The 24,702-nt window shown below is 42.2% G+C and overlaps 2 protein-coding genes across 5 annotated transcripts in view; one reads left to right on the top strand and one right to left on the bottom strand.

Annotated features, from left to right (window-relative positions):
• kif5ab (kinesin family member 5A, b) overlaps positions 1 to 8,836 on the bottom strand; it is a 53,519-nt gene extending 44,683 nt beyond the window's left edge. For both annotated transcript variants that reach the window (XM_071544531.1, XM_071544532.1), the window contains exon 1: positions 8,708 to 8,836. In XM_071544531.1, coding sequence (XP_071400632.1) covers positions 8,708 to 8,836 — 129 coding nt within the window. The remainder of the gene's footprint in view (positions 1 to 8,707) is intronic.
• Positions 8,837 to 10,965: 2,129 nt separating this feature from the next.
• On the top strand, positions 10,966 to 23,714 carry dctn2 (dynactin 2 (p50)). Of its 3 annotated transcripts, none has more exons than XM_071544548.1 (15): positions 10,966 to 11,155; positions 11,499 to 11,567; positions 13,815 to 13,820; positions 14,690 to 14,786; positions 15,113 to 15,174; positions 15,467 to 15,565; positions 16,890 to 17,050; positions 17,755 to 17,905; positions 18,345 to 18,410; positions 18,718 to 18,756; positions 19,017 to 19,094; positions 19,522 to 19,593; positions 20,087 to 20,189; positions 21,338 to 21,429; positions 22,868 to 23,714. In XM_071544548.1, exons 1-15 carry the CDS (start codon positions 11,120 to 11,122, stop codon positions 22,952 to 22,954), a joined length of 1,218 nt encoding a protein of 405 aa, XP_071400649.1. In that variant the 5' UTR covers positions 10,966 to 11,119; the 3' UTR covers positions 22,955 to 23,714. The 3 variants fall into 3 exon arrangements, with proteins under 3 accessions (XP_071400649.1, XP_071400648.1, XP_071400647.1); XM_071544547.1 differs by lacking the exon at positions 13,815 to 13,820 and adding an exon at positions 12,690 to 12,698; XM_071544546.1 differs by lacking the exon at positions 13,815 to 13,820.
• The last annotated feature ends 988 nt before the right edge of the window (positions 23,715 to 24,702 follow it).

The raw sequence follows: 24,702 nt of genomic DNA, 5'->3' as shown, positions 1-24,702 counted from the left end.
TCCACAGTGTCTTTATCGTGAGTACAATGTCATTTCATCTAAGTGTTTTGTGCCAAAAGAAAAGTGACTTACCTACTGTAAGAGGGTATAAAATTATACCACAAAAATGTTGTTCAAAGGTACGTTACCAGTCAAACGTTTGGACACACCTGATTGAATGTACTTTGTTTTTCATTATCTTCCATTTTGATCTAAAGGCTTATGCTTAAATACTTTAAATGTATTTCTTAGACAAATATAAATAGTGAAGTTGATGCCTATGTATGAATTTCTTTCCAGAGCCTTTGCCTTTCCATCAAGGCAAGGGCAGCGCCTTTAAAGAATCTAAAATGTAAGATAGCTTTGATTTGTTTAACACTTTTTTGGTCACTGCATAAATCCATTTGTGTTTTATTCATAGTTTTGATGTCTTTCCTATTATTCTACCTCTTTGTCTGAGATTGACGCCCTGGTAAGACAGAATGCTCTTAACCAAGCCATCGATCCCTCGCTACCAGTAATTGAATTAGTACCTAGCCCCGTGAGCAGCTCTATTGACTGGTATTAGGGGAGAAGTAATGTTCCAGTGAAACGATAATGCAGGCAACGCATAATGCAACATCTCATCTAGTTCTGTGCCAAATCATAATGAGTGTGTTTTGTGTGGCCCTGGTCCACAGTCCCAATTACATCTGAATCCAGAGCTGTGACTGATCCTCAAAAGCACAAGCGCCAGAGGAAGACACATAATCCAGCCAGTATGCCAACGAGTTGTGTCGCACCATTAGCGTGGAGTTAATGACCACATATGGCGGAGAATGACTGATCAGTCAGACCATAAAACAGCACGATGGAACAAATAGAGATATAACAAAAATATAGCATAACGCATTTCTATCAACATGTATACGCTGGTGGCAATTATTAAATCCAATGCGGCTGGGGGAATGACTGATGGGGAAATGAAGCAATCCAAGAACTAGCACTGAGCAATGATTTAAATTTGCAGGAAAAATCAACAACATGGTTAAAGGGATTCTCTTTGTAACTCAGCCGCGACTAATGACAGAGCCATGCAGCGAGTTAATTTGGATAATAAAAAGCCGCCAGAAAAAAAAAGAATGCTATTAAGAGTTTGCACGAAATGGATTTAATTAGAAACTCAAGGAGAGCGGGTTGGAGCAAGAAGAAGTGGAATAAAAGAGCAAAAATTCATGGGGTGATTATTGATGCGGTGTACCTGCTGGGAGCCACAAATAAGCATCAGAATCATGGTGCTGTAACTTAGAGAAGTGCTTTTTAAAAGTCTGGGTTAGGACCCAAACCTGGGTCATGCAACGATTAAAACAGGTCTAAAGATGTATGTTCACAAAGTGTTCCCCAAGTGTTATGTAAGATAGTTTGGATTGGTAACCTAAAAACAGGGAACTCACTTTAACCTGTATCAGAGACTGTACAATCAGTTTTGGGGCACAGAAAAAATGTGCTTGGAGACATCAGAGAAGTCCCCAGAGAAATGCTTGAAAACCAGTGACCTAGAGTAGATGTCAATGTTCTCAAGTGTCAGTTCGATAAACTGAACTGTGATAAATGGAGGGAACAAGGCCCGGGCATGCAGAGGGCAGGGATGCTCAGATAGATTTCCCTCTCCTCAGGATCCCATGCTATCCTTTCAGCAGGCTAATACAGTACCAACAGCTTGAGGTCTTGGCATGTGCATACACGTGTGTGAGCATGTGCGGCACGATGTACTGCCCACAGATGCCACAGGCAGACACGGAGAGCGGGCAGGATCCTGGGCAGGGCCGTGGCTAATGAGGAGAGGATGCTCCATTAACGCTCCCCGAAGCTGGAAGCCTGGTAGTCGCAACCCATTTCTGACATGAAAGGAGAGAAATGGGCAGGGAAGTCTTGACGAACCGACACAACCTTATCTAGCCCTGGCGCACATGCACACTGAGCAAAAATAAAGATGGAGGGAACTAGCAGCTAATATCCTGCTGAGTGTGGCTGCTGGAGCCAAAATTGGAGTCAATATAATATTAATACTGGGGGGAAGATGAGAGGAAGAGCTGACAGCCCTTGCAGATCATGGGCAAATTAAGTCTTCTATAGTAGGAGCAGGATCACTTCACAGTGAAGTACTGAGTAGAATGTTGTTTTTCTCTTGGTTTATTGCAAAATTCGCCTCATCAAGTCTTTTCTCATTTTGTAGACCCTCACCTCTCTGGCCTGCTTGGCACGTATCCTTACCAAATAATTTGATCTCTTGATATTCCGGCTCCAGCTTCCCCCCTCGGCATCATTAATACCTGCTAGAAGCCTCTACCTGCCTTAATGAGATAGGAGATGAGCCTTGGCTTCTTCTCTCACATCTTCCCAAACTGCTGCTGAGTCATGAGGAAATGAGCAGCAGAATCATTACACCATGAAATATGGCTAGACAGAGGAAAATACTGTGAAGGGCGTATTGAGTAAGAGAGAGAGAGAGAGAGAGAGAGAGAGAGAGAGAGAGAGAGAGAGAGTCCCTTTCCAGAGAGTTAGCGAAATGGCAACCACTCTGACAGTGATGGTGGCATCCAACAGGAGAAATGAGTGCAGATCTTGACCCTCCGCAGCAATCCCATTACATTGTCTAATTGGATAGGGTGCGTGCACTGCAGTGATAGAATTAGGAGAACACTAAAGTGGACATGGGGGCTCTGGATCTCTATTTTCGATTCTATTTGGTTTACACACAGTAAAACCCGTTGCAGAGAAATACCTTTGAGGAGAAACAGCTCCGACTGAGTTATATGTAAAAAAAAAAGGTACAAGACAGGTAGATGACTTTACATGGCGTCCGACATGCACTGTCAACAGTGTTTCAACAGCAGCTGTTTTCCCCCCTATTTGCTAGCATGGCACGTAAGTGAGAAGGGAGAAGAGAAGAGAATCAACTCTCAAGCCAAGCATGACGGGAGGAGAGGTGCAGTTCCATCAGAAATTCGAACATCTTCCAAACTAATTGGCCGCTGACGAATAATCAACTCATGTTCAATAATATTACATGCCTATTTGCTGCACGTCATATGATTTGCATTCATTTCCACAGTTCTCACACAAAGCTTTAATGATGCAGGAGAATCAAAGCTCCCTCCTATATGGCAAGCCCGCAGTGGAGAGATGGCACAGGAAAGAGCAAAGCCCAAGGGAAATACACTTTGAGCTTTGGTCTGGAATATACAGTATCTCTTTGAACCTTTTTGTGGCAGAATGAGGTTGTTCACACTGTTCTTATCTTCTGTTTTTGCTAAAAAATGGAAACAAGGGGCATCTCACAGCTATGAATACAGCAGCCTTGAGCGCTTTGGAGCTTCTATAGTAGACTGCTGTAAGCATACAAGGGAACAGCAGCCAGGGACAGGGAATCCATAGAATTATAAATGGTCAGCAGAAAATAGAGAATCAATAGTTCTTTAACGTGTGAATTTCGATTGGACTTGCTAACACAGATGAAGGGACTTACCCCATTTCACTGCAGACAAGTTGACCCGCTACCCCCCCATTTCCCCCACCCCACCCCACCCCATCTATCATGGTCGACACGAAAAGAAAATCAAATAGCTCCATGTTACCATGAAGATGACAGGGAGGTCAATACAGAGGCAAGGGACTTGATATTATGAGTTTTTTAATCACAGTCAAGAGCCATATAACCCCCCCTCACCCACCCTAGGCTGAGACTGGCAGAATAATGGCTGACAATTACGATAACAAAAACCTTTGGAGAAGTTAAATCAGTTTGGTCTTACTCTGGGATCAGGGCTCATAAAAACCTACGATTAACCTTGTCAAGTAGAGACCCAAGGTAAAAGGAACCCATAGTCTGACTCAGTGACCCATAGTTTAAGAGACACTGCCTCAGAGAGTAAATCCAGCGTGGAGATGGCACTTTCCCTCACTTCCTGACAAGCTATAGTTAGCAATGGTGAGGGATCTAATAATTTGTGCTAACAAGGAGGGATGTCAATCCCCCTTGCCCCCTTGAGCTGAACTCACCCCAAGCGTGCAGCTTCAAATAATCACAAGCGTTTGCAACAACAACAGCCACATGAACCATAAAATTATTTCATAGTGGACAAAAGGAAACAAAATGAAGCTGTTTATCCTCTTGAGGGCTGGTGGTGAGGCACTTCCAGCTCTTGCAGCACAAGAGGGAGATATGACAGCAAACAATCAAGGAATAAACAAAAATCATAACTTACCATCATTTACTTCCATTTGCATGATGCATAAATATATATAGAAAATCCATCCTTGATAACCCTAGCTTATGTACAGCACATATGATACATGCCATAGCCTGAGAGTAAGAAAAAAAAATCCCATAACTTGCTATCTCTGTTGTAGCCGTGCTTGTTTATTTATTCATAGCACCAAATCTGAACCATGATTCATCATGGCACATTTTTTGCCTGCCAGAAGATTAGGAGGGACAATCTGGCCCCTGTGACGCTGCATTATTTCAGACAGTGAAATACTAGAGACAGCTGTGTCACTCCACTACGGAGTGAACACAAAGGCCGTGCCTTGGGGCAGAACAGACTGAGCACGGTTATTACTGTCACACAGCTACGGAGCCTAAAGGGCTCCACAGGTGGCCATATATGAGAGATGGAAAAAGAGAAACAAAATAATAATAATAATAATTCATGTCACACAGGTGGGGGCTGCAATATATGACTGCTATCATTAAAATCACTCAAGGATTTAATTGTTTTGGAACCTCATGCCCTGAAGCTGCTTCAAGAAAAAGCTAAGAAACCTGATTGTCTCACCAGTCTTCAACTTTCGGATCTACAGTAAAAAAAAAAAAAACTCTGTTCCCGTGTTTAATTTAACCACAACTGCACTGCTGGCAAGATCCCACATTTGCTGTCTTCCTGGTGTCAGGTTATAATGAATGGTCCTAGTCAGCACTGGGACCAGCACTCCTGCAGTTATTGGTCCGAACTCTGTCTACCTGTCTATCTGTCTGTGTTTGAGCTACTGGTGTAACGTCATAGAAGTCCCGCTTCTACTGTTGCTCTGCTGTTGCACTACTGCTCCACCCTTAAAAGGAATTGTTTGGATAATTTCTCAGTACTGATGCAAGGTGGATGCAGTGTAGGGGGACACCAGAGTCACCAAACCTCGAGTCCAAGTCGAGTCCCATGCTCTCAATGTTCAAATCTGAGTCAGAGTCCGAGTCTGACTAATCAGTTCAAGTTCAAGTCATCCACGCTAGAACACACAAAAAATAAATTGCTTTTTGATTTGTGTTTCAAAATAGATCAAAATTGAACAGTTCTTACTCCCAGGTCCGGTGCGTTCACCAATATGTTACATCATCCTATCAGTGGTTGTGTGTAAGATAAATTTTCTTTTTTTTTGTAATCAATTGTAGTGTATTTACAATATTACATCTTGCAACAGTATGGATTAAGAATGTTGTATTTTATGAGTGAGAGGAAAAGAGGTGGTGGGTAGGGAATTTGCAATCTATACGTACAGTATATATGACTATACATACATATGTGTACATACACATACTCACAACAGGTATGCATACATACAAGTACATATGTATACATACATGTACATATACATATAACCTAATACACATAAAGTGCAAGAGTGCAAGCATATGGACATATGAATACTGACTGAAACACATGCAGGAAATGAAAGTGCAAAGAATTACTGACACTATTTCTAGAGTGATTTTACTGAGCCTACCTACAGAAGAGTTAAAGGGGGTTCTGAAAAAGATCCTGTGTGGACATGATCACCTCTGACCATTATCAATTGTTGTTTTTGTGCCATTGATAAATTCATAGTGTTATATTGTTAACCAACCAGATGATCAGGCACAAATTTAGGGTAACGCTGAAAAGATGTGTAGCCGATGTCTAAGATGATCGAGTCCCAAGTTCAAGTTCACATCCTCAGTGCACAAGTCCCAGTCCAAGTGCCATTCATCAATATTCAAGTCCAAGTCGAGCGATGACTGCAACCATGACTGTAACTCGAGTCCAATTCAAGTCCTAGTCCAGGTTCAAGTACTACAACACTGGCGACCACTGTACTTCTTACCAGTCAGAGCTCAACAATCCATATGTTCTGAGGCCACAGAGATGTTCCTATTTGAAGTCAGTTGAGACCAATACACCAAACTTTTCTGATGTTGGCCCTTTCATCTCTCCGGGCGACCTTCTGCCTGCCACCCAGAGGGGGGCAAACACTCACTCAACAACTCAAATCATCTTCTCTGTCAGTTTACAAGTCCTGGAGGGAACCTTTTGCAACCAAATAAATGTGTGGCCATCAGCGCTGCCCTGACGTGAATTGTTTTTATCAACCGTCAGAATGTGAGTGCTTAGTAGTCGGTACAGGATCCCTGGAGCATGCCTGCCTGCCTGTCGGCCTGGTGTTTTTAATCCTGATCTAATCTGACGGCCACAGCATTTCAACTCTTAGGAGACATATTTTTCACAACTTCCTGGCAAAGCATTACTGCAGATGAAAAATACACACTCAGAATACACTTGTGCATCTAAAAAACTCACATCCCACACGCCTCCAAAGTAATTACAATTACAAAGATGAAAACTGTGCATACGCTTTTGTGATTAAGTTTATCTGAACAAAACAGAGACAGAAGAATTGAGGGGGAGGTGGTACATGGAATGAATCAAAATGTAAGTAGAGAACTGCATGCTTTTATTTCCAGACATTATCGGTTTTCAAGGCCCTTGCTGCTGCACTTTGACATATATATATACTGTATATGTGCCAGAAGTGTTGGTGGGGAACACCAGCAGAATACTGTATGTTTTTCTGTGCTCATTTCATGGTGTCTGATCACTGCTCCCATTGGGTAATATGATTTCAGGGCATTTCTGCACACACCATTTCCATGTGTGATCATCTGTAGGCTAATGTAAAGTATCTATTTTCTCTATCTGGCAGAGCTTGAATGGACCACAAAACCATTTCATCAACGCAAGTACTGCCATCAAACGAATCATGCCAAGAAACTCTAGTGACCCAAGAAATTCAGTAAAATTCAAAACCAAGATAGTTTAAAATAACTTCATAATCCACAACAGTGAACATCTGTATTTTTTCCACCCCTCTGCTGATTTCAAAAACATCCAGAATACCTTTACAGGCAGTCATCCAGAATGATGCATGCATGCATGAGTGAAATTTCAAGCTGCTGCCAACTTGCCATCCCAAAACAACATCAAATATGTGATAATGGGTCTGCTTGTGGAAAAGGTCCTATACTGCTAGATAGGATCCTACAACGAAAGATAGGCAGGACAACAGAACAGGGATATCTATCCCAACAATCTGTGTTGCATTTCAATGTATGTATGTGTGTGTGTGTGTGTGTGTGTGTTTGTGTGTTTGTGTGTGTATGACAACGGAGTAAGACAATAGGGATTTCCTGCTGACTTCATCATCACTTGAAGGCTAAGGCCCACAGGCCTGATGGGTGTGGATTTCTTTTGTGTCTCTCTCTCTCTCTCTCTCTCTCTCTGTCTCTCTCTCTATGTGTCTGTCTTTCTTGCCATTTGTGTGTGTGTCTGTGTGTGTGTGTGTGTGTGTGTGTGTGTGTGTGAGTGTGTGTTGGCCCAGATATACTTTGCATGTAAAGAACAACAGCATTTACATTTAGGCCGCTATAATCTTGCTCCTGCTGGCCAATTATTATGCTAAAATGTCATCGGTGGATGGAGCACAATCACACTTTTAACCTCAGCCTCAGGTATCTATCCACCAGATTGCTAAATACTGTCACTTTATAGTCAGCGTCATTTTCATTCCTGTTCCAAAGCAGTGGCAGCAATCTGCAACTGCTATTCAATTTGTACTGAGTGACTAAACAGGCAAAGCCAAAATCCATTCACTGGATTCAAACAACCCAGAGAGCATAATTATCATTCTTATTAGATCTGCAGTATACCTGATAATTAAACTGCGCAGAATGGCTGTGTGCGAGATACTCAAAAATAAGATCAATCAGTCCTGCATACTAATCCTCTGACAGAAAACACATCTAAATACTGCAGAACACATCTAAATACTGCAGATCAGTGCTAGAAAAGCAGCAAGTAATGACCAACACAATTCAGGATCACAAAGGTGGGGGCAACTCCACTGGGTGTATCTTCAAAAACTGATGAGTTTTAAGTTCTTTTTTTGTCACATTCCTGGTAAAGCTCGGGCTTGTTGAGTGTATTGATCTTAAAATTAATTTTAATGAGAGAGAGACGATGCTGGCAAATCATGTGGCTTCTGTCAAAAACATGACATGAGTGGCTGCCATACACCGTTGATGAATTTGATGTAGCCTTTTTTTCCTTCAAGGCTTTAATTAGAGATTTTGACAAGCCTTATGGGCAGCTGCCCTTTAGTGGTAGCAAGGTACAGAAGACGCCAATCAAGTTAATAGGCTATGGTACGTTATGCAACATGTTCACATATGCTCAAAATACTGGGAGAGGCTACAGGCTACTTTACATCGCCAGTTTCATAAATTTTAGATGCCTTTAAGCTTCCAGACTTGGCTGAGCAGTATTTGATGTGTTGCGTGCGAGATTAAAAGTGAAACCCCTAGCGTTAGCCTTTGGAAGATTCCCACATCGATGGCATGGGTTAGGGTGATAGATGGAAGAGACCAGCAGAAATAACTTACCCCAAGGATGACAGTGTCGTCTCCTTGAAATGTTGGGATGAACTTATCTCCACGGATAATTTCGGACTGGTTCAGCGGACGAAAACGACACAACACCTTGATGTTGCATTCTGCGTTAGCATCAGCCATTGTGGAAAATTATTGGACGCGCTTCCAAAATAGAAAAGAGCAATTTCTAAAACCTTTTCCAACCTTTTCCCGCTGGCAATATTGTGCGTAGGCTAAATCCACAGGCTATGCCCACATGCAAACTGCCTCCGTGAATGACGGGCGAAGCATTTGGAAGAATGGGCAATTTCGAGTTTTAGGAGAGAGACTACAGCCAAATACATTAAAGACATATAAAACAAACAGAGAAACCCCTTTAGAGAGTTTTGCTTGCTTCAAATGCCCTCCAACCAAACTCGGGTGCAGTTGAACGTTTGGAAAGATGAAGAGTTGTAATCGGGAGTATATTCCGAGCTGGTCCGGTCGGCTGTGTCTGGATAGGTTGCAGGGTTTTCAGAAGCATGCCTTGCATCATTGACAGACGGCTCCCTGCTCTCTCAATGGGGGCGGGGCGTGGTAAAAGTAGCGACTCGCATCCTCTCATCAGCACCACCGAGCCGCGGGACCCGAGAGCGGAAAGAAGTGGAGAGCTCCAACTCTGCCCCTTATTCCGGGCACCACAAACCCTGCTCTCATTGTATTGCCTTTGATGGAAAAGTTGTGAGACATGACCTGTTGTTCAAGTTTTACATGAAGCAACTTGCACACAAGCTGGATGTATTGCTAGCATCCAGTGCAATCCTTTTTGTGACCAGTAGCTTTTGAGAAACGCATCTTCTGCACCAGACTGGTCACCATGGCAATGGTGTTATGCATGAATGTAGAGGTTACCTCAGGCCAACAAGGTCCCAGAAGATTTTGGACATTCATTCGTAGCATAGAGATTTCAAAATAACTGGGTTCTGCGTGGTTCCAATTATTCTGTTGTTCCTACAATGCACAGGTCAAAACAAATAGCTGATTTGAATGAATTTGCATTTAAAATTTTAATAAAAATACAAAAATAGTCAAAGGGAGGCTGCAAGACTGTGTACCGACATACCAGAAATGGAATACAAATTCCATCATTTTGTGCCATGGTGAACTTAAGCACCCAGTCTGCTGGAAAAGCCACAGACAGTGCAGTTGACAGTGACTACAGTGGCATACATGTAAATTAGTCTATCTTTGGCTTGACCTAACAACCCTGGCTAGTTTGTTCAATATCTAGCCTCTAAATTGCATATAATATAGCAGGACAAGCTCCACTGCTCGACATGTCTAGATTTGTTGGCCTAATGATTTTTGCCTCTGCTAACACTTTTCATCATCCTTGAGCTGTTTGCTCATACTAGAGCTGTTTGAAAACACATAGTTAACCTCAGATCAGGTGCTACTATATGTGTTAGGGCCCAACTGATAGGCAGGGGTATTGTAGTAGCTGTCATGGAAACGTCAATGGCTGATGGTGAAAAAGCTTATTTCTCAAAAACGGAGGTTGAAACATTCATAATCAATGACAAGATGGTCACACAATGACACTTTCCCCCGCCCAGTAGAAAAGACTTAGTCTACAGTAGGCCTAGAAGATACCAGAAATGATCACCAATAGAATAACAATGAGTGGTTGGTTATTAAGTGTCTTGACACATTGATTTTTTTTGCATGTACAGGATATATGTAGGCTACCTGTAAACAGTTGTTGTTTTTTTAAATCATTAAAAGAAATACTCGAGGGGACAACGCATGCGTGAGGGTAAACGCCCCACTTTTAGTAAAGTCACCAGTTTTTTAGTATTGAGTGGTTCATCTTCTTAATCGACGCTCTTTGGCTAGACCATTGAGCGAGTGGTTTGCCCAGGCCTTTAGCCCCACCGTGTGACTGCTCTTTGTTACAATTTAACCACCTGGTGCAAATAAAAGCAAAATAATGTCGTTGTTCAAGCAAAACATTCGCTGGATGAATTACTAATGCGCCAGCAAACGATGAGGATTTTGATACATAAAACGATCTCAAAAATTATAAATGGGAAATTAGATCGTATTGGTCGCCAGGAACGCATACGTAGCGATGCTCCACAGTATTGAGAGTGCTTGTTTTTTCGGCATGGGCAGCCCGTAAAATGGAGTGCTAGTCTTTTCCAGTGATGTAAAATAGCACCGCCCATTTTACATGCTTGGCAAAAAAATCGAACGTACACCCTGCCAAATCAAGCTAGTGACCACATCAGCTAGCCAAACCTCCGCCGGCTGAGAGATTGCTGGCTCATCTAGCTTTTGTTACGATTTGATTCCGTTTCTGTATCATCGATAAAATAAACGTTTTAGAGACTATTATTATTTTGTTTGTTAATCCGTTGGTATCGTTCTTGCATCTCAACAACAATGGCTGATCCTAAATACGCAAACTTGCCAGGAATTGTAAGTGGCTAACACTAGCAAACAGATTAGCTAGCTTGCTACTTGCAGCTAATGGTAGCTAGCTAACGTTACTACTGGCTAACCTCTGTTGTTTTCTTTATGACATGTGTTTTTTTCTTCTTTTAAATTGCAACCACGTATATAACTAGTAGTTAGCTGTCTAGTATTAGTTGCTAACAGTCTCGCTAATGTGGAGTTGTGTTTTGTGATGGTAGCCACCAGCTGTCTGGTGTGTTGCTGACTGGGCCGGGGCGTTGGCCAGGCTAAAAGGCGAGCTGCACCTTTTTGTTGTCCATAGTTGGTACCTGTCACTCTGACAACATTAACCTGATTGTGTCAATAGGCCTTTAACGAGCCCGACGTCTACGAGACAGGTGACCTTCCAGAAGATGACCAGGCTCAGTTTGAGTCGGTAAGTTAACGTTTTGTATTCATTGGATGTTTCAAATAGTTAGCGGGCTAGTTAGCTAAATAAGCTTGCTAGCGAGTGTTGACATTTCATATCGTGGCTAAAGCACTTATTTTTTCTTTCTATGTCGTCAATGTGCTCACATTATCCCCGCTGGGAAAACACCTAGGCAATACAGTTATTTGGCTCACTAATTACAAAAGTACTGACTTAGGTCAACAGTGCTGAATTAATGCATGTAAGTAATCTTGTGTCGTGTCCTAGTAAATGTTGCTACTTACAAAGCTCAGCAGAAACATTTTCATTGCCTTTGTGTTTTCCTATTAAGTTGTAAGGTGCCCTCCTTTTGTACTGACTTAACACTAGTGATCTGGATTCTTTTTTGTGTGTTATGCTTTATTTTCCAATAGAATTAACTAGATAGCATCCAAAAACTTTTGCACATACCTCATACGTTATTTCCATCTGGAAGGTCTATGTGGTGACTAGGAAGCTATGGATTGTATTTAATCCATAATATGTACTTTATTCAAGACATCACCCCCTTTCAATTTGTTGTCTTTACTTTCATATAGAATCTATACACATATATGGAGATAAGCAAGGGCAGGGGAATAGAAAAATAAACTACATAAAAGGCACACTTGTGCCTTCAAACCAAATATTTTTAAAATTGTTAGTGAGCATAATGTAGACATCTACAGTATTTTATATTTTCATTAGCCTGTCATGATAGCCACGTTGATGGTTTGGTAGTTGTTTCCATTGTTATCAGACTGAAAAATGTAAGAATGAATACATTTTTAATGCTAGCAGACATATAGAGTGAGTTCAGTGTACCCACAACGCGACCACAAAGGAGTTGTTTTTTCTGGGCAATTTTCTGGAAACTACTCTTTTATAACAGCGCTATTGGTAAGCGAAGTATAACACAATAAAGTGTATCACAGCATTAACCCCTGCAGTCCAGGGATGCTGATCCAAGTTTGCTTTTCAACATATTTGGGCTATTTACTGACAAGCACATTTAAACCTAATTGGCATTTTCCCTCCCATGTTCCACATTCTTTCTTCCCGTACCCTTGTCCTTGTTTTGACTCTTCCCCACCCCTCCTGGGACCCTAGTTTATACAAGTAAGACTGGTTCTATTTTCCTCTCGGCGAGTTTATTGCTGTATTTTCTTTGCATGGGTTTTTATCTCATATCCACTTTTCCTACCTCTTTCGATTGGGATGAAATGAGAATAGATTGACGTGGTGACCCTTTTATTACGCTCTGCTATTCTTCATCAGTTTTTGTTTGTTTTGAAGTGCAAGCGATTGATTTTTTCCTCCGCTGATTTGAGTTGCTCTTTGAAAATTGTAAAGGGGATAATGATGTTTATGGGTCTGAAGCAACAAATATTAATTCCCTCTTTCATTTGCCTACATCTTGACAAAGCAGTGTAGGCTGAGGTGTGTGTGTATGAAAGACACTGACAGGAGAAACACAACAGTTTGTTTGTTTTCAATAACTTTTCCCTTTTTAACCTGCCATGTCCTAACAATTGCTTCCTAACTAACCACACTACTCTGACTAACTGGACATTTACCTTTGATGTAGTCCAACCATTGCCTGAGTTTAGTCTAGCAGATCCTTTAGTCAGGATAGAATGCATGTTGTTAATACATAACTCGCCTTAGCACATTGATTTAAAATGTATCAATTTCTGTAAGAAACTTCATTTGAAGCTGTTTAGACCAATTAAGTCTCCTGACTTAATTTCAGCAGCCTTTACCCCCCCCCCCCTCCATTCTGATTCACAGATTGGTTTATGAACCTCTCTAAAATCAGGCACCAATCCCCTCAAACCATGACATAATGTTGTGAGGCCAACAATGTCTTCCATGAGGGGCATATGGTCGCACTGCATTATAATGTACTATATGCTATCAACAGAGAGTAGCCAGTCGTTGTTGATGGATCATCAGACCACCCTGAAGGGGAAGAGAGAAAGAACTGGAGACATCATAAGCTATTTGAAGAAATAGTGTCTCCAGTGTCTGCAGCAGCCACTCTCAGAACACTGCTTTCTTTCTCATCTCCCCCGACCCTGGCCAACTGTTCCTGTTGTGTGCATGGCATGTGATAACCACATTAATCTGTGTTGTTTCTCTCTCTCTCTCTCTCTCTCTCCCTCTCTCTCTCCCTACTTTTTTCTCTCCCTCTGCTCTTCCGTTATTTTCTCTAACTCTCTTTGGAAACCCAAGGAGCTGGTAAGAGCCTGACTAACGCCCCCTCCCTCCTCCTCCTCCTCCCTCTCCTACATCTATTCAACTGTCTTGTGTGTGCATGCCCTGTTGGTCCGTCCTGTTACCCGTGTCTGTATCTGTGTTGTCTGTCTGTACGTATCAGTGGTGTTTTAATCCTATCCATCCTCTCTAGTCCATCTTAATTGATCACCTGGAAGTTGTGATCAAATGATCCACAAATAGTCATGTGTGCTCCCCAAAATCACTAATCAAAGAGTTGTCATTTAGAAAAGCAAGTGTAGTGGCTTCCAATTTTGGTTCTGCCTTTTCCATCCACATAACATTGTTGTTACCATAGTAGACTTATACCTTATGGATTGCATATATACATAGTAAGTTAATCTTTTAAAGTATTGTTCTTCAGATGCTGCAATCAGGCCTAGTTGAAGCTGTATGGCTGTGTAATTTCTGCTCTGTCTCGTGCCTGCTGGTATCCTAAATTGTGTTTAAATAATTTGGTTCTCCTCCAGACAACCCCAAATAAAGTATGTGAAGCTACTGCAGATTTTCATGATGGATGGCTGTAATGACTTTTCATCTCTGAGGGTATCTGACCTTGTAAAGCAACAACATACTCGCGGAGAGAACCACATAATTCAACATCTACAAATCAGATCTCTGGGGGAATGATTAAGCGTAGGATTTCCTCTCAGATCTTCCCCGCCTGTCAATTTATTTCAAGTCTACCTTGGGACTTTGGCTTTCTGGCTCAGTCAGCCAAGGCTCACTCAAGTCTTTGCTGCATCTCTGAGCTCAGACATGCCTCTATGATCTTTTTTTGTGTGTGTGTGTGTCGTGTCTGACTTTATTTTCCCTGGTGTTGTCATTTATAGGAGGAGCTCTGCAGTGACAGTGTGGAGAGGATTGTGGTCAACCCCAACGCAGCCTATGACAAGTTCAAAGACAAGCACGTCAGCACGAAGGGACTTGGTCAGTTAATAATGGTTGATGAATGTTGTTGAATGTTTTTTTAAGGCAATGCAGATGGGCAATATGGCTTTCAGTAGGGATAGGAATTGAGAGTTGGGACAAACGTACCATAGATGACATGGAGAAAAATATAAAGATAAAATATTGCCAGCCTCTATTGCCTCAAAATGTCGCCTATCTGCCATTGCATTAATAGAATAGATCCATCCTTTTGATGATATGAACCTAAGTCTTGCTCTGGCTCAGATTGGAGCACATATTGACGTCAGTGTGCTGTCATTCTCTCTCTCTCTCTCTTTCTCTTACTCTCTGTCTTCTTTTCATAGACTTCTCAGACAGAATCAGTAAAAGCAAAAGAGTGGGCTATGAGTCGGGAGAATATGAAATCGTGAGTACATTCTGCTCTGTGGAATTTCATTATTTCACTTCTTTATGCTTTTGTAATACAACATCTTTAGAAGCCATTCCATTTTGGAGAATAACATAACATTATGATTTTTTTTTTCTTTTTATCGTCCTTGGTGTTTAATGAATTCGCTCGCTGCATGCGTTCTCTGATAAAGTCAAGAGTCTTTTGTAGTTCTGGGTAATTGTTTCTCTCCAGGCTACTGTCCCTGTCCCAGTCTGTCTTTTCTGTTCTGTGATACATTTCTCTCTTCTCTTATGTCATATTTGTCTAGCTGGGAGAGGGATGTGGAGTGAAGGAGACGCCCCAGCAGAAGTACCAGCGGCTGGTGAACGAGATCCAGGAACTCACTCAGGAGGTGGAGGCCATCCAGGTGGACAGACAGACAGACACACACACACTCACACACACCTCTCGCTCTCCCTCAGGAATCAGCAAGGGATGGTACACTCCAATTATCCAGCCTTTACCTTGCAGTCTGCACACAAATTCAATAGCCTGTCACTTGGGGAATGTCCTCCGTTCTGCTCCTAGACCGTGCTATTTTTAAGGGGAGTTCTGCAAGTGCACTCCTTTGGTTTGAACAATTTCAGAAATGTAACATTTGTCTTCAGTCCATACCATTGCACTAGAGACCTAAGAATCCAAGGCACAGATCTGTGTAGTGTGTGTATGTGTGTGTGTGCACTCAAGCTTTAAATATATCCTGAAATTGAGTTTGAATTAAACCATTGCAATGAGAAATATATTTTAAGTTACAAAGAGATCGCGCAGCTCAGAAATAACTAATTAAATGTCAGGTGCCATTAACTTGATCCACCGTTGAGATGCATGCAGAGCAGTGTCTGCTGCCATGTGACACCAGTCCACCACCAATTCATAATTGAACTTGCAAAACGGCAGTTTTTATGACAGTATCTGCGGGTTCCAAACTCATGCGAGTCATGCTGACAAAATATGCTGCCTGACTGTGGGAAACAAGCTGCTTTCCTGGTGCAGTGTCCTAATTTAAACTTATGAAAGACCTCCATAGAGCAATTCACTCGCAGTGTGCTCCCATTCATCATGGTGAATGTGGTGAACGAAACAGTGAAGTGCTGCATGCATGGGTAAAAGCATAAACCACCTGGCTAGGCAGCAGATTTGTTGAGAAATAATGGAAAAATTTGATCATTTTGTGCTAAGTTATGCAGAGAAAATGACACCAGGAACCTGACTGTGCAAATGGATCTGAAGTTGTGTCTGATGAGAATAGAGAAAATTAAGCCATAAAATTGGGTTTTCCATTGTCAAACTGCTGTTCTGTCAATAGCCTGCAACATGTGCTCTACACAGCAGTGGTTCTCAACCTGGGGGTCCTGAGAGGATTTATGGGATAGGAAAAAAAACTAGCGCTCTGATAATTAGTCAAACAAAACAACCTCAAAAGGGAAAATCATCTTTGGTTAACTGTTCAACAGTCTTCATATGCAGCCTGTGATGGGTGTCGCGACTTGGCATCACTTCATTTTACGGGGTCACGAGCCAAAAAGATTGAGAACCACTGTTCTACAAGACTAGCGTACCTGACTGGCCCAAAAAGAATTCTGGTCCTAGGACTGCATGACTTCTACATTGCTGTAAAGGAAACTTGATTGGTTTGTCATTGCTGTCCAGAACCCAGTTATTTATAGGCCTTGGTGTCTCCCTCCCTCCAGGCAACCACAAAGGAAAGCAATGCGGAGGAGCGCCTGACCCCAGTGGTGCTCGCCCAGCAGGCGGCCCAGCTCAAACAGCAGCTGGTCTCCGCCCATCTGGACTCACTGCTGGGACCCCAGGCTCACATCAACCTGGCCGACCCCGACGGAGCACTGGCCAGGTGAGCTGGGAGAGAGTTAGAGAGGGGAGGGCAAGAGAATAAATCAAGAGAAACCTCAAGCTACAACCTGTCAGCCCCTGACCGAGTGATAGACTAGTAAGCAGGGGATGGATGGTTGGATGGTTGGATGGTTGGATGGATGGAGGGAGGGAGGGAGGGAGGGAGGGAGGGAGCGAGAGAGGGAGCGAGCAATAGGAAAAAGGGTAATATGAGGAAATGGAGGGAGTAAGGAATAGGTGGATGGAGAGATGAGGAAAGGAATTCATTTCTTGGACTACAGCCCAGGTTTAATTGCTTGAAGCAATGACCTCAGATTGATAGAGGAAGGGAGAAGACAATTAGGGAGGGTGAGTGATGAGCTGAGGGAAGGCATGAACAGAATGGGAACTTGCTGCTGAGTGCTGGGATATGTCAGACCCAAACTGAGCACTAGGCAAGTGAGCTGAGAATGCATGGGTGGGTGGTTAGATGTAGGAGGAAAGAGAGATGGGAGAGAGAAAGAGACAGAAAGGGAGAGAAGAGGATGGAAACTCACTCCTGAAAATCCAAGCTCACATTGACCTTGCGCTCCACAACAGGCTGGAAAGCGGGTGGGGGGTGGAGGGAAGGGACTGACACAGCAGCTCATGGGGCTGACAGCAATATTGAACATATAATCCCTCTCTGTCTGTCTCCCTCCATCCTTCGTTCCTTCCTTCCCGCAGGCGTCTGCTAACCCAGCTGGAGGCAGCCAAGGGCAGCCGTGGCAGCACTGCGGGAGAGAGCAAGGCGGCGGCAGCTAAGGGCCCAGATGGAGTGGTACTCTACGAGCTCCACAGCAGACCAGAGCAGGAGAAATTCAACGAGTCTGCCAAGGTAAGGTGGAGAGGGAGGAGGAGGAGGAGGGGGAGGAGGGGGAGGGGGGGGCGGGCGGGCAGAGACTTGGAATGAGTGTCTGGGATGATTGTACCGGTACAGTGAGCACATGTTTCAGTGCTGAGCCGATGGATGCCTTTTTTGTCTCGCATGGGGTTTGTTAGAATATTTGATGGAAACAACAGGAGAAAAGGCAGGCGTGTGTGTGTGTGTGTGTGTGTGTGTGTGTGTGTGTGTGTGTGTGTGTGTGTGTGTGTGTGTGTGTGTGTGTGTGTGTGTGTGTGTGTGTGTGTGTGTGTGTGTGTGTGTGTGTGTGTGTGTGTGTGTGTGTGTGTGTGTGTGTGTGTGTGTGTGTGTGTGTGTGTGTGTGAGAATGCGTGTCTTGTGGGTGTTGCTGTTGTCACTGCCAGCCATGTGTTGCCTTGTTCCATCCCTGTAGATGGCGGAATTGGAGAAGCGTCTAGCTGAGCTGGAGATAGCTGTTGGCTCAGGATCAGACAAACAGGTACACACTGACGCACACGCACTCTTTCTTGCACGTGCATGTGCACACACACACATTATTCTTTCTCTTTTCTCTCTCATTCATACCAATATTGTGCATTCTCTTTATCTCCCTCTCTCTTTCACTCACACATAGGTGCAATTTTAACTCTTCTATTTCTACACAATCATCCACAAAGTACCAATATGATGTGCAATCAGAATAACATCTTGTACTTTTTGATTTATGCAAGTTGAGAGAAGGTGGGAGGGGTCTCAAGTGCCTCTTGTTTAAATTTATTTTCCCTGTTTGTGTGTATGTATTGCAGGGCCCTCTGAGTGCTGGGGTACAAGGAACCAGTTTGATGGTGAGTCGTCAACTACTTTTCCTCAGAACATTGCATGGAGTCAGTTACTGTCTTCATAACAGGCTGCATTTGATGTGCAACCAGAGAACTGGGTCATATATCAAAGATCACATCAATGCCCGCCAGTTTGTTTATTGTTGTAGTGCCACTAGTAAGACCACAAACACAAAGTTTTGTTTTCAAGCCTAACATATAACTTGTGTACATCTATGTGTTTGTCTGTGTGTGTCTGTGCGCATGTGTGTGCTTGTTTGTATCAGGACACCATGGAGCTACTGCAGGCGAGGGTCAGTGCACTGGACTCTATTACTCTGGATCAGGTGGAGGCCAGACTGCAGGTAATTCATCATGGAGTGTACAGCACAGTGAGGGGGCATTTTGAAATGAAATGGGATTTGTTGTCAAGTCAGTTGCAATCTTAAATTCCATTCTGACTTGCATGTTTCCTGTAGAAACCTCTTATTAAAAAGAGGTCCACCTCTTTGCAACCTCTGTTTTCACTTGAAACATTTTTTGCACACGGATAACAAGAAATGTCACTTGTCAGTTTCAGTAAAAAAATATAACTTGGAGATCTTTTTGTTGTTTTTTTGCAGGACACCAACAATAGATTAAACTGAACATGAATTGACTATACTTTTTTTTATAATACTTTTTTTTTTGTATCTGAATACAGCATCTGAAATAGCATCACTGGCACAATTAGGGGAAATTAACCAGTTTTTTATATTTGTATTTATTTTTCAACAAATGTTCTTCATGTAGAGTGTCCTTGGGAAGATGAATGAGATTGCTAAGCACAAGGCAGCCATTGAGGACGCTGATACACAAAACAAGGTTGGTAACCTTTTGAGATTGTAAAGTTTAAATCCCAAACTATGTATGTTGGTCAGTGCAATCCTATTGGCTTTATTGCAAACTAAATAAAATAATCATCTCAGAAGTTTTCTTACACTGTGTAAATGGCAGGTTCAACAGGGACAGACAATCCACCTACAATTTCTGAGAAGCAAGCCACTTTCAAATGGACTAAACAGTCTCCTGGCACTAGAGTCCTGTAACCATAATAGTTAGGAGATCTTTTTGGTCAGGAAGTTTTATAATGCATTCATTAATCTTGCTGTTACATCTTGAAATTCAATTTGTCAGATAATGTTAACCAAAAGTCTGGCATTGTATTTGTTGCCGTTAGCGAGATCGGTTCAATGATTATTCCATAAGGAAGCTATGGGAGATATTGGGGCCTTAGTTAAAGTTGAAGTAAACTTTTCTTTTCTTTTAGATGGAGGGTTCTGTCTCTTGGTATTAACTGTCTATGTTTCCCTGTCAGGTGTCGCAGCTTTATGACGTGGTGCAGAAGTGGGACGCCATGGCCACCTCTGTACCTCAGGTGGTGCAGAGGCTCATAGCTGTCAAGGAGTTGCATGAGCAAGGTAACGCATAAGACCTGAAACTAGTTTACAAGGTAGTAGGCCCGGAAGTACTTTGTGTCCTCACAACTCTCACAAAGCCGAGAGACGGTATTAAGCAAGCTTGATGTGGGAGAAAAAAAAACCAATATACTGTCACATCACTTTACCCCATAATGTTATATCAGTGTGTTGGCGTTGAGTAATTTCTTCATATCGCAAATATTGTAATTTCGCTCCAGGGGCGCTCTGGCAATTTCCACCCCCAGTAAGGATAATAACAATGAAAACTTTATAATTTATATTCCTTTCTTTTTATGTTAGGGAAAAGAACCTTGAAATGACACCCTTGAGAGTTCAAGGAGAGAATGTATGTAGGTTAGTGGGGGTGGGGCTGGGGACGATGTAGAGTGTAGCTTAGAACATAAGAGTGTGAACCATGTTTCAGACGGCGTCTGCGCTGGGAAGTAAAACTTAGGCTGATTTGCATCCACAATAGAGAATTGTGGGTGAGACAAAAGATGAAAAGTAAGCGAAAATGGGATTCAAACGGATAATGGAATTAGCCTAAACCATGCCATTCTATTACAACAAAGGGCAAAAAATAAGTGAAAAGGGGATTCAAAATGGTAATGGAATTAGACTAAATCTTGCAATTCTATTAAACACCCCCTTGGGGAGAAATGAGATGCATGATATTATATATCACATTATCATCTTTTTATTATTTAGCACATGAAAGCAGAACCGTGGCATTAATAGATTATATTGATAATTCATTTCTGAATGCCGAAAGAGGTCATTTATCATCCAGCTTCTCTTTGCACCGATCTGTCACAGTCTGCAGCTAACGTGTTCTTCGGTCAATAGGGTTTAGTTGCACTTTTTTTCCTTTGCCTTCCTGTCCTCCTCCTGATCTCTTCCTTGCTTCTGATGAAAGCAAACAAGCGAAAAGAAAGTACTTTATCTTTTAGCTTTCAAACATAGTTATTCATCAGTTTAAGATTCAATTCATCCTTGTCTCTCTACACCTGTCCTTTTTAGCTAACAGTAGGGCAAACAAATACATTTTCTTGTAGCTTTTTGAGCATCATTTTGAGTCATCAATTTGAGTTCTAATGCTCCATCGCTCTTTCTTCCTCCCTGCCTCCCCCTCTTCCTCCCTCTCCTAGCCATGCAGTTTGGCCAGCTGCTGACCCACCTGGACACCACTCAGCAGATGATCAACAACTCCCTGAAGGACAATAACACCCTGCTAACACAGGTAGGAAGTTCAGACCGCCTTGATTGGTCATGTGTGTAAAATAAAAAGACATGCTTCATTCAGGTTGTCCTCCATATTCATTCAGCAAAGGTGGGCCAAACTAGACAACTGCCACCAGCACCACTGGAGTGTGAAATTCAATTATAACAATTTTGGCCACTTAAACATTGACTACAGGCATGAGCTGTGCAGTATAATGCTGTCATAGGAAGGTGGGTTACTGTGGGACTAATGGGACTTTGCTCTCACTACTAGAGAGACATACTTTTACCATTGTAGCACTTGTAATCACTCTTTATTGTTCACACAAAAAGGTGGCAAACAATGGACTAACTGCTATTGGATTACAGGAAATAATCTTTTCACATAGTCAAGAGTGAGTGAACTGTGTTTTTAGTCTGGTACTTCTGTGAGACCATGATGTCACCATCTACAGATGCTTTTTCACGGCAGAACAGAGTCATTGATTGGCATTGATTCATTTTTGTACAGTAAAAAAGAAACATGAATGCAAGAAGTATTCAGAAAGATATTTTTTAGTGTGCATTTAGTCTGAGGATAGAGGCATTTTGTCCTCCACTTGCCTGTTCAGTCTATCATCCTGTGCTTTCACAGTCCAAGGCCACTGGATGGATGGATAAAGCAATGCTTTGTAGAGCAAAACCTTCTTTCCTGATGCTCTTAGTTCAAAATGAACCTTTTGTAGTCTGAAAACTCCTGGCCCTTACTTTCCATAGACATGCATTGATAGAGTGTATTCTCTGAAGGCTTTAGTGGTTTATTGAATCTGACCTTAACATGCCCCAACAGAGAACATCATCACCATCACTCTCAACCTCCTAGAAAATCCCCCTATAAGAATGGCTTTCAGTAGCATTTTCAATAGGTTATTTCTTTATTTTTTTATTGCCCTGTTCTTCACCCTTGCACATCCAGGACAATGTTACATATTTATGTAATCTTTCTGGTCTAGTATGTATGAAAACAGTTATTCTGCCACTTCTCTGTGTCTCCTCCTAACTACTTCTCCATAGTTCTCCTTTCTTCAAGCACTTCTCATGTCCTTATGCCTTTTCCCTTCTTTAACACGGCTCTCCTCCTCCACTCTACCTCTACTGCTGTCCCTTTTTCCATCTCCTTCTCCTCTATCTTCTCTTTGCCTCTCCTCAGCCTCTCTTCCCTCGTCCTGTCTCCACCTCTTCTCTAACCCTATCCCTCTTCTCTCCTTCTTTCACCACCCCATCTCTCCTCTGATTTTATCCCTCCTTCTCTCTCTGCCTCCAACGCTCCCCTCTCCTCCAACCACTTCTGCCCTCTGCTTCTCCCCTCTCTATGCATCTCTCCTTTACACCTACTTCTCTCCACCTCTAATCCCTTCTCTCTTCGCTCCCTTTCTCTTCTCATCTGACCCTGTTTTTGTTCCCCTCCTCTCCCCCAGGTCCAGCAGACCATGAAGGAGAACCTGGTGGCAGTAGAAGAAAACTTTGCTACGCTAGATCAGAGGATGAAGAAACTCTCCAAATAAACGGAGAGGCAGAATTTGGACCGGCCCAGGAGAGTGGAGAACATGGACGAATGGGAGGGGGATAGAGGGTGGAGGGAGGGGGGATCACTCTCTCCCTTCTGGCCGTCCCTCTCTTGCTCTCTTCCTCCACCTCTGCCTTGTTTTTTTTGGCAAAGCAGAATGTTAGAAAGTTGGGAAAAAAGACAGAATATCAAAAATAGAGACCAAATGTTCGTGTCTACTCTCCCTTCCTCTTCCTTTCTCTTGCATCGAAATTGATATCAACCTGAAAATGCATTTGTCCACTCTATACATGCCACTGATTGCAGTTCTCTGTTAAGCTTGTTAAGTTTTAGACTGGATTGTTTTTATAATTATTAGTATTATACATGACAAATTCGTCCATTCCCTTTTGAACCTCTCACACTAGTACTGGGTTTGTACAATATGCTTTGGTCAACTAAATTGATTCACAGTCCTATTGGATGGCTAGTTGACACATGGAAGATCAAGGATGTCTTCAACTGTGCACAAAAAAATCGAGATCCATTGTCTTAGTGTTGTAGCGGGAGCACATGTGTGCGTGTTGGGGGCAAGGCACGGAAGGAATACTTGTAAATATGCCTGTGTACCTTATGTTTCTTCATGCTCAGTCGCTTGTAACTATATTATTATGACTGAGACCAGATGCCACAGACAAACTTTTAATCTGCTTTGTCATTGCCTACAAATCAACTGTATTGTACATCTGTGGTCATGGCAACTGAACAATAAAACAAAGTGCTATACGCTTGACTGCTTTCATTTCATGCGAGAGAGAAATTATTTTTTCAATCATTTGGTAATCATTCTTACAGATAAATTGAAGAAAAAACATTGCTATCACAGCAGCATTTCTTATACGTAAACTGATTAAAAAGCAATACAACAGACCAATTACTGTGAAATATTGGTCTTAACAAAAACACGAATGTTGTAAGTACTGGAACTAGTTGAGGTATCCTTGATACCATTTTATTTTATCACTGGAGGAGGTGGACATCTCAGATCATGTGAAAGTATAGGTGTAAAATACTACTGATGACCAGATATGAACACAAAATTGTGAGTTTATGGCAGTGAGTAATTTGGGGAGATTGTCAAATGTGGCCATGATCATTTGTTATGCAGAACACTGGGGATTTGTAATTCAAATGATCATTTTTCATCAATGAACAGCATTATACCCATGCTCAGTTTTTGTCGTCTGTGGCCTTCCCCGATATGTCATGGTCGTAGTGCTTATTTATGAACACAGGGTGGCAGCATAGCGCCTTATAAATATTATCACATGAGCTTTAACACACACAGTACATTGTTACTCATTCAGGTTTCAAACCTGCTGCCAACTGGAGTAACAGCACGTTGTTTTTAGCCATACTCACATCTTTTCCAAATGAATTCCCCTAAAATCCTGAAATCCCCCCTAAAATGAAATAACACCGTTAAAATGTATTGTTCGTAACCGACTGTCTATCTGCATCAATTATTACTAAATGAACGTATAGCATCTTGGCATTCTAGACCAGCTGCATTTGAGGTGGATTTAAAAAGACTTAAGATTTAAGACTATATGGCAAAGATCAGATCTACTTGTGGTTGTCTAGAAGAGAGAAACAACATTAAATGATATTTTTCCCGTGAAGATCAGATCAGACCTGTGACATAAGGGGTTACATTTTCTAGTCACCAGATTTTCTATTCCTTTCGTAAACACAGCCTTTGTTGTA

Source organism: Centroberyx affinis, unplaced genomic scaffold, assembly GCF_046629955.1.
Source record: "Centroberyx affinis isolate AG114_WGS23_722 - 3 ecotype Tasmania unplaced genomic scaffold, CSIRO-AGI_Caff_v1 ptg004599l_1, whole genome shotgun sequence".
In the NCBI taxonomy this organism is placed as follows: Eukaryota; Metazoa; Chordata; class Actinopteri; order Beryciformes; family Berycidae; genus Centroberyx; species Centroberyx affinis.
Note: the sequence above shows the minus strand (reverse complement) of the source record. Positions and strands in the feature narration are given on the sequence as shown.

Bases quoted from the DNA above. Each gene is read 5' to 3' on its own strand.
- dctn2 (XM_071544547.1), top strand. From the start codon at position 11,120: ATGGCTGATCCTAAATACGCAAACTTGCCAGGAATT. The intron at 19,095-19,521 runs GTAATTCATCAT...TTCTTCATGTAG, and splicing joins AGGTGGAGGCCAGACTGCAG to AGTGTCCTTGGGAAGATGAA. The intron at 19,594-20,086 runs GTTGGTAACCTT...TTTCCCTGTCAG, and splicing joins ACGCTGATACACAAAACAAG to GTGTCGCAGCTTTATGACGT.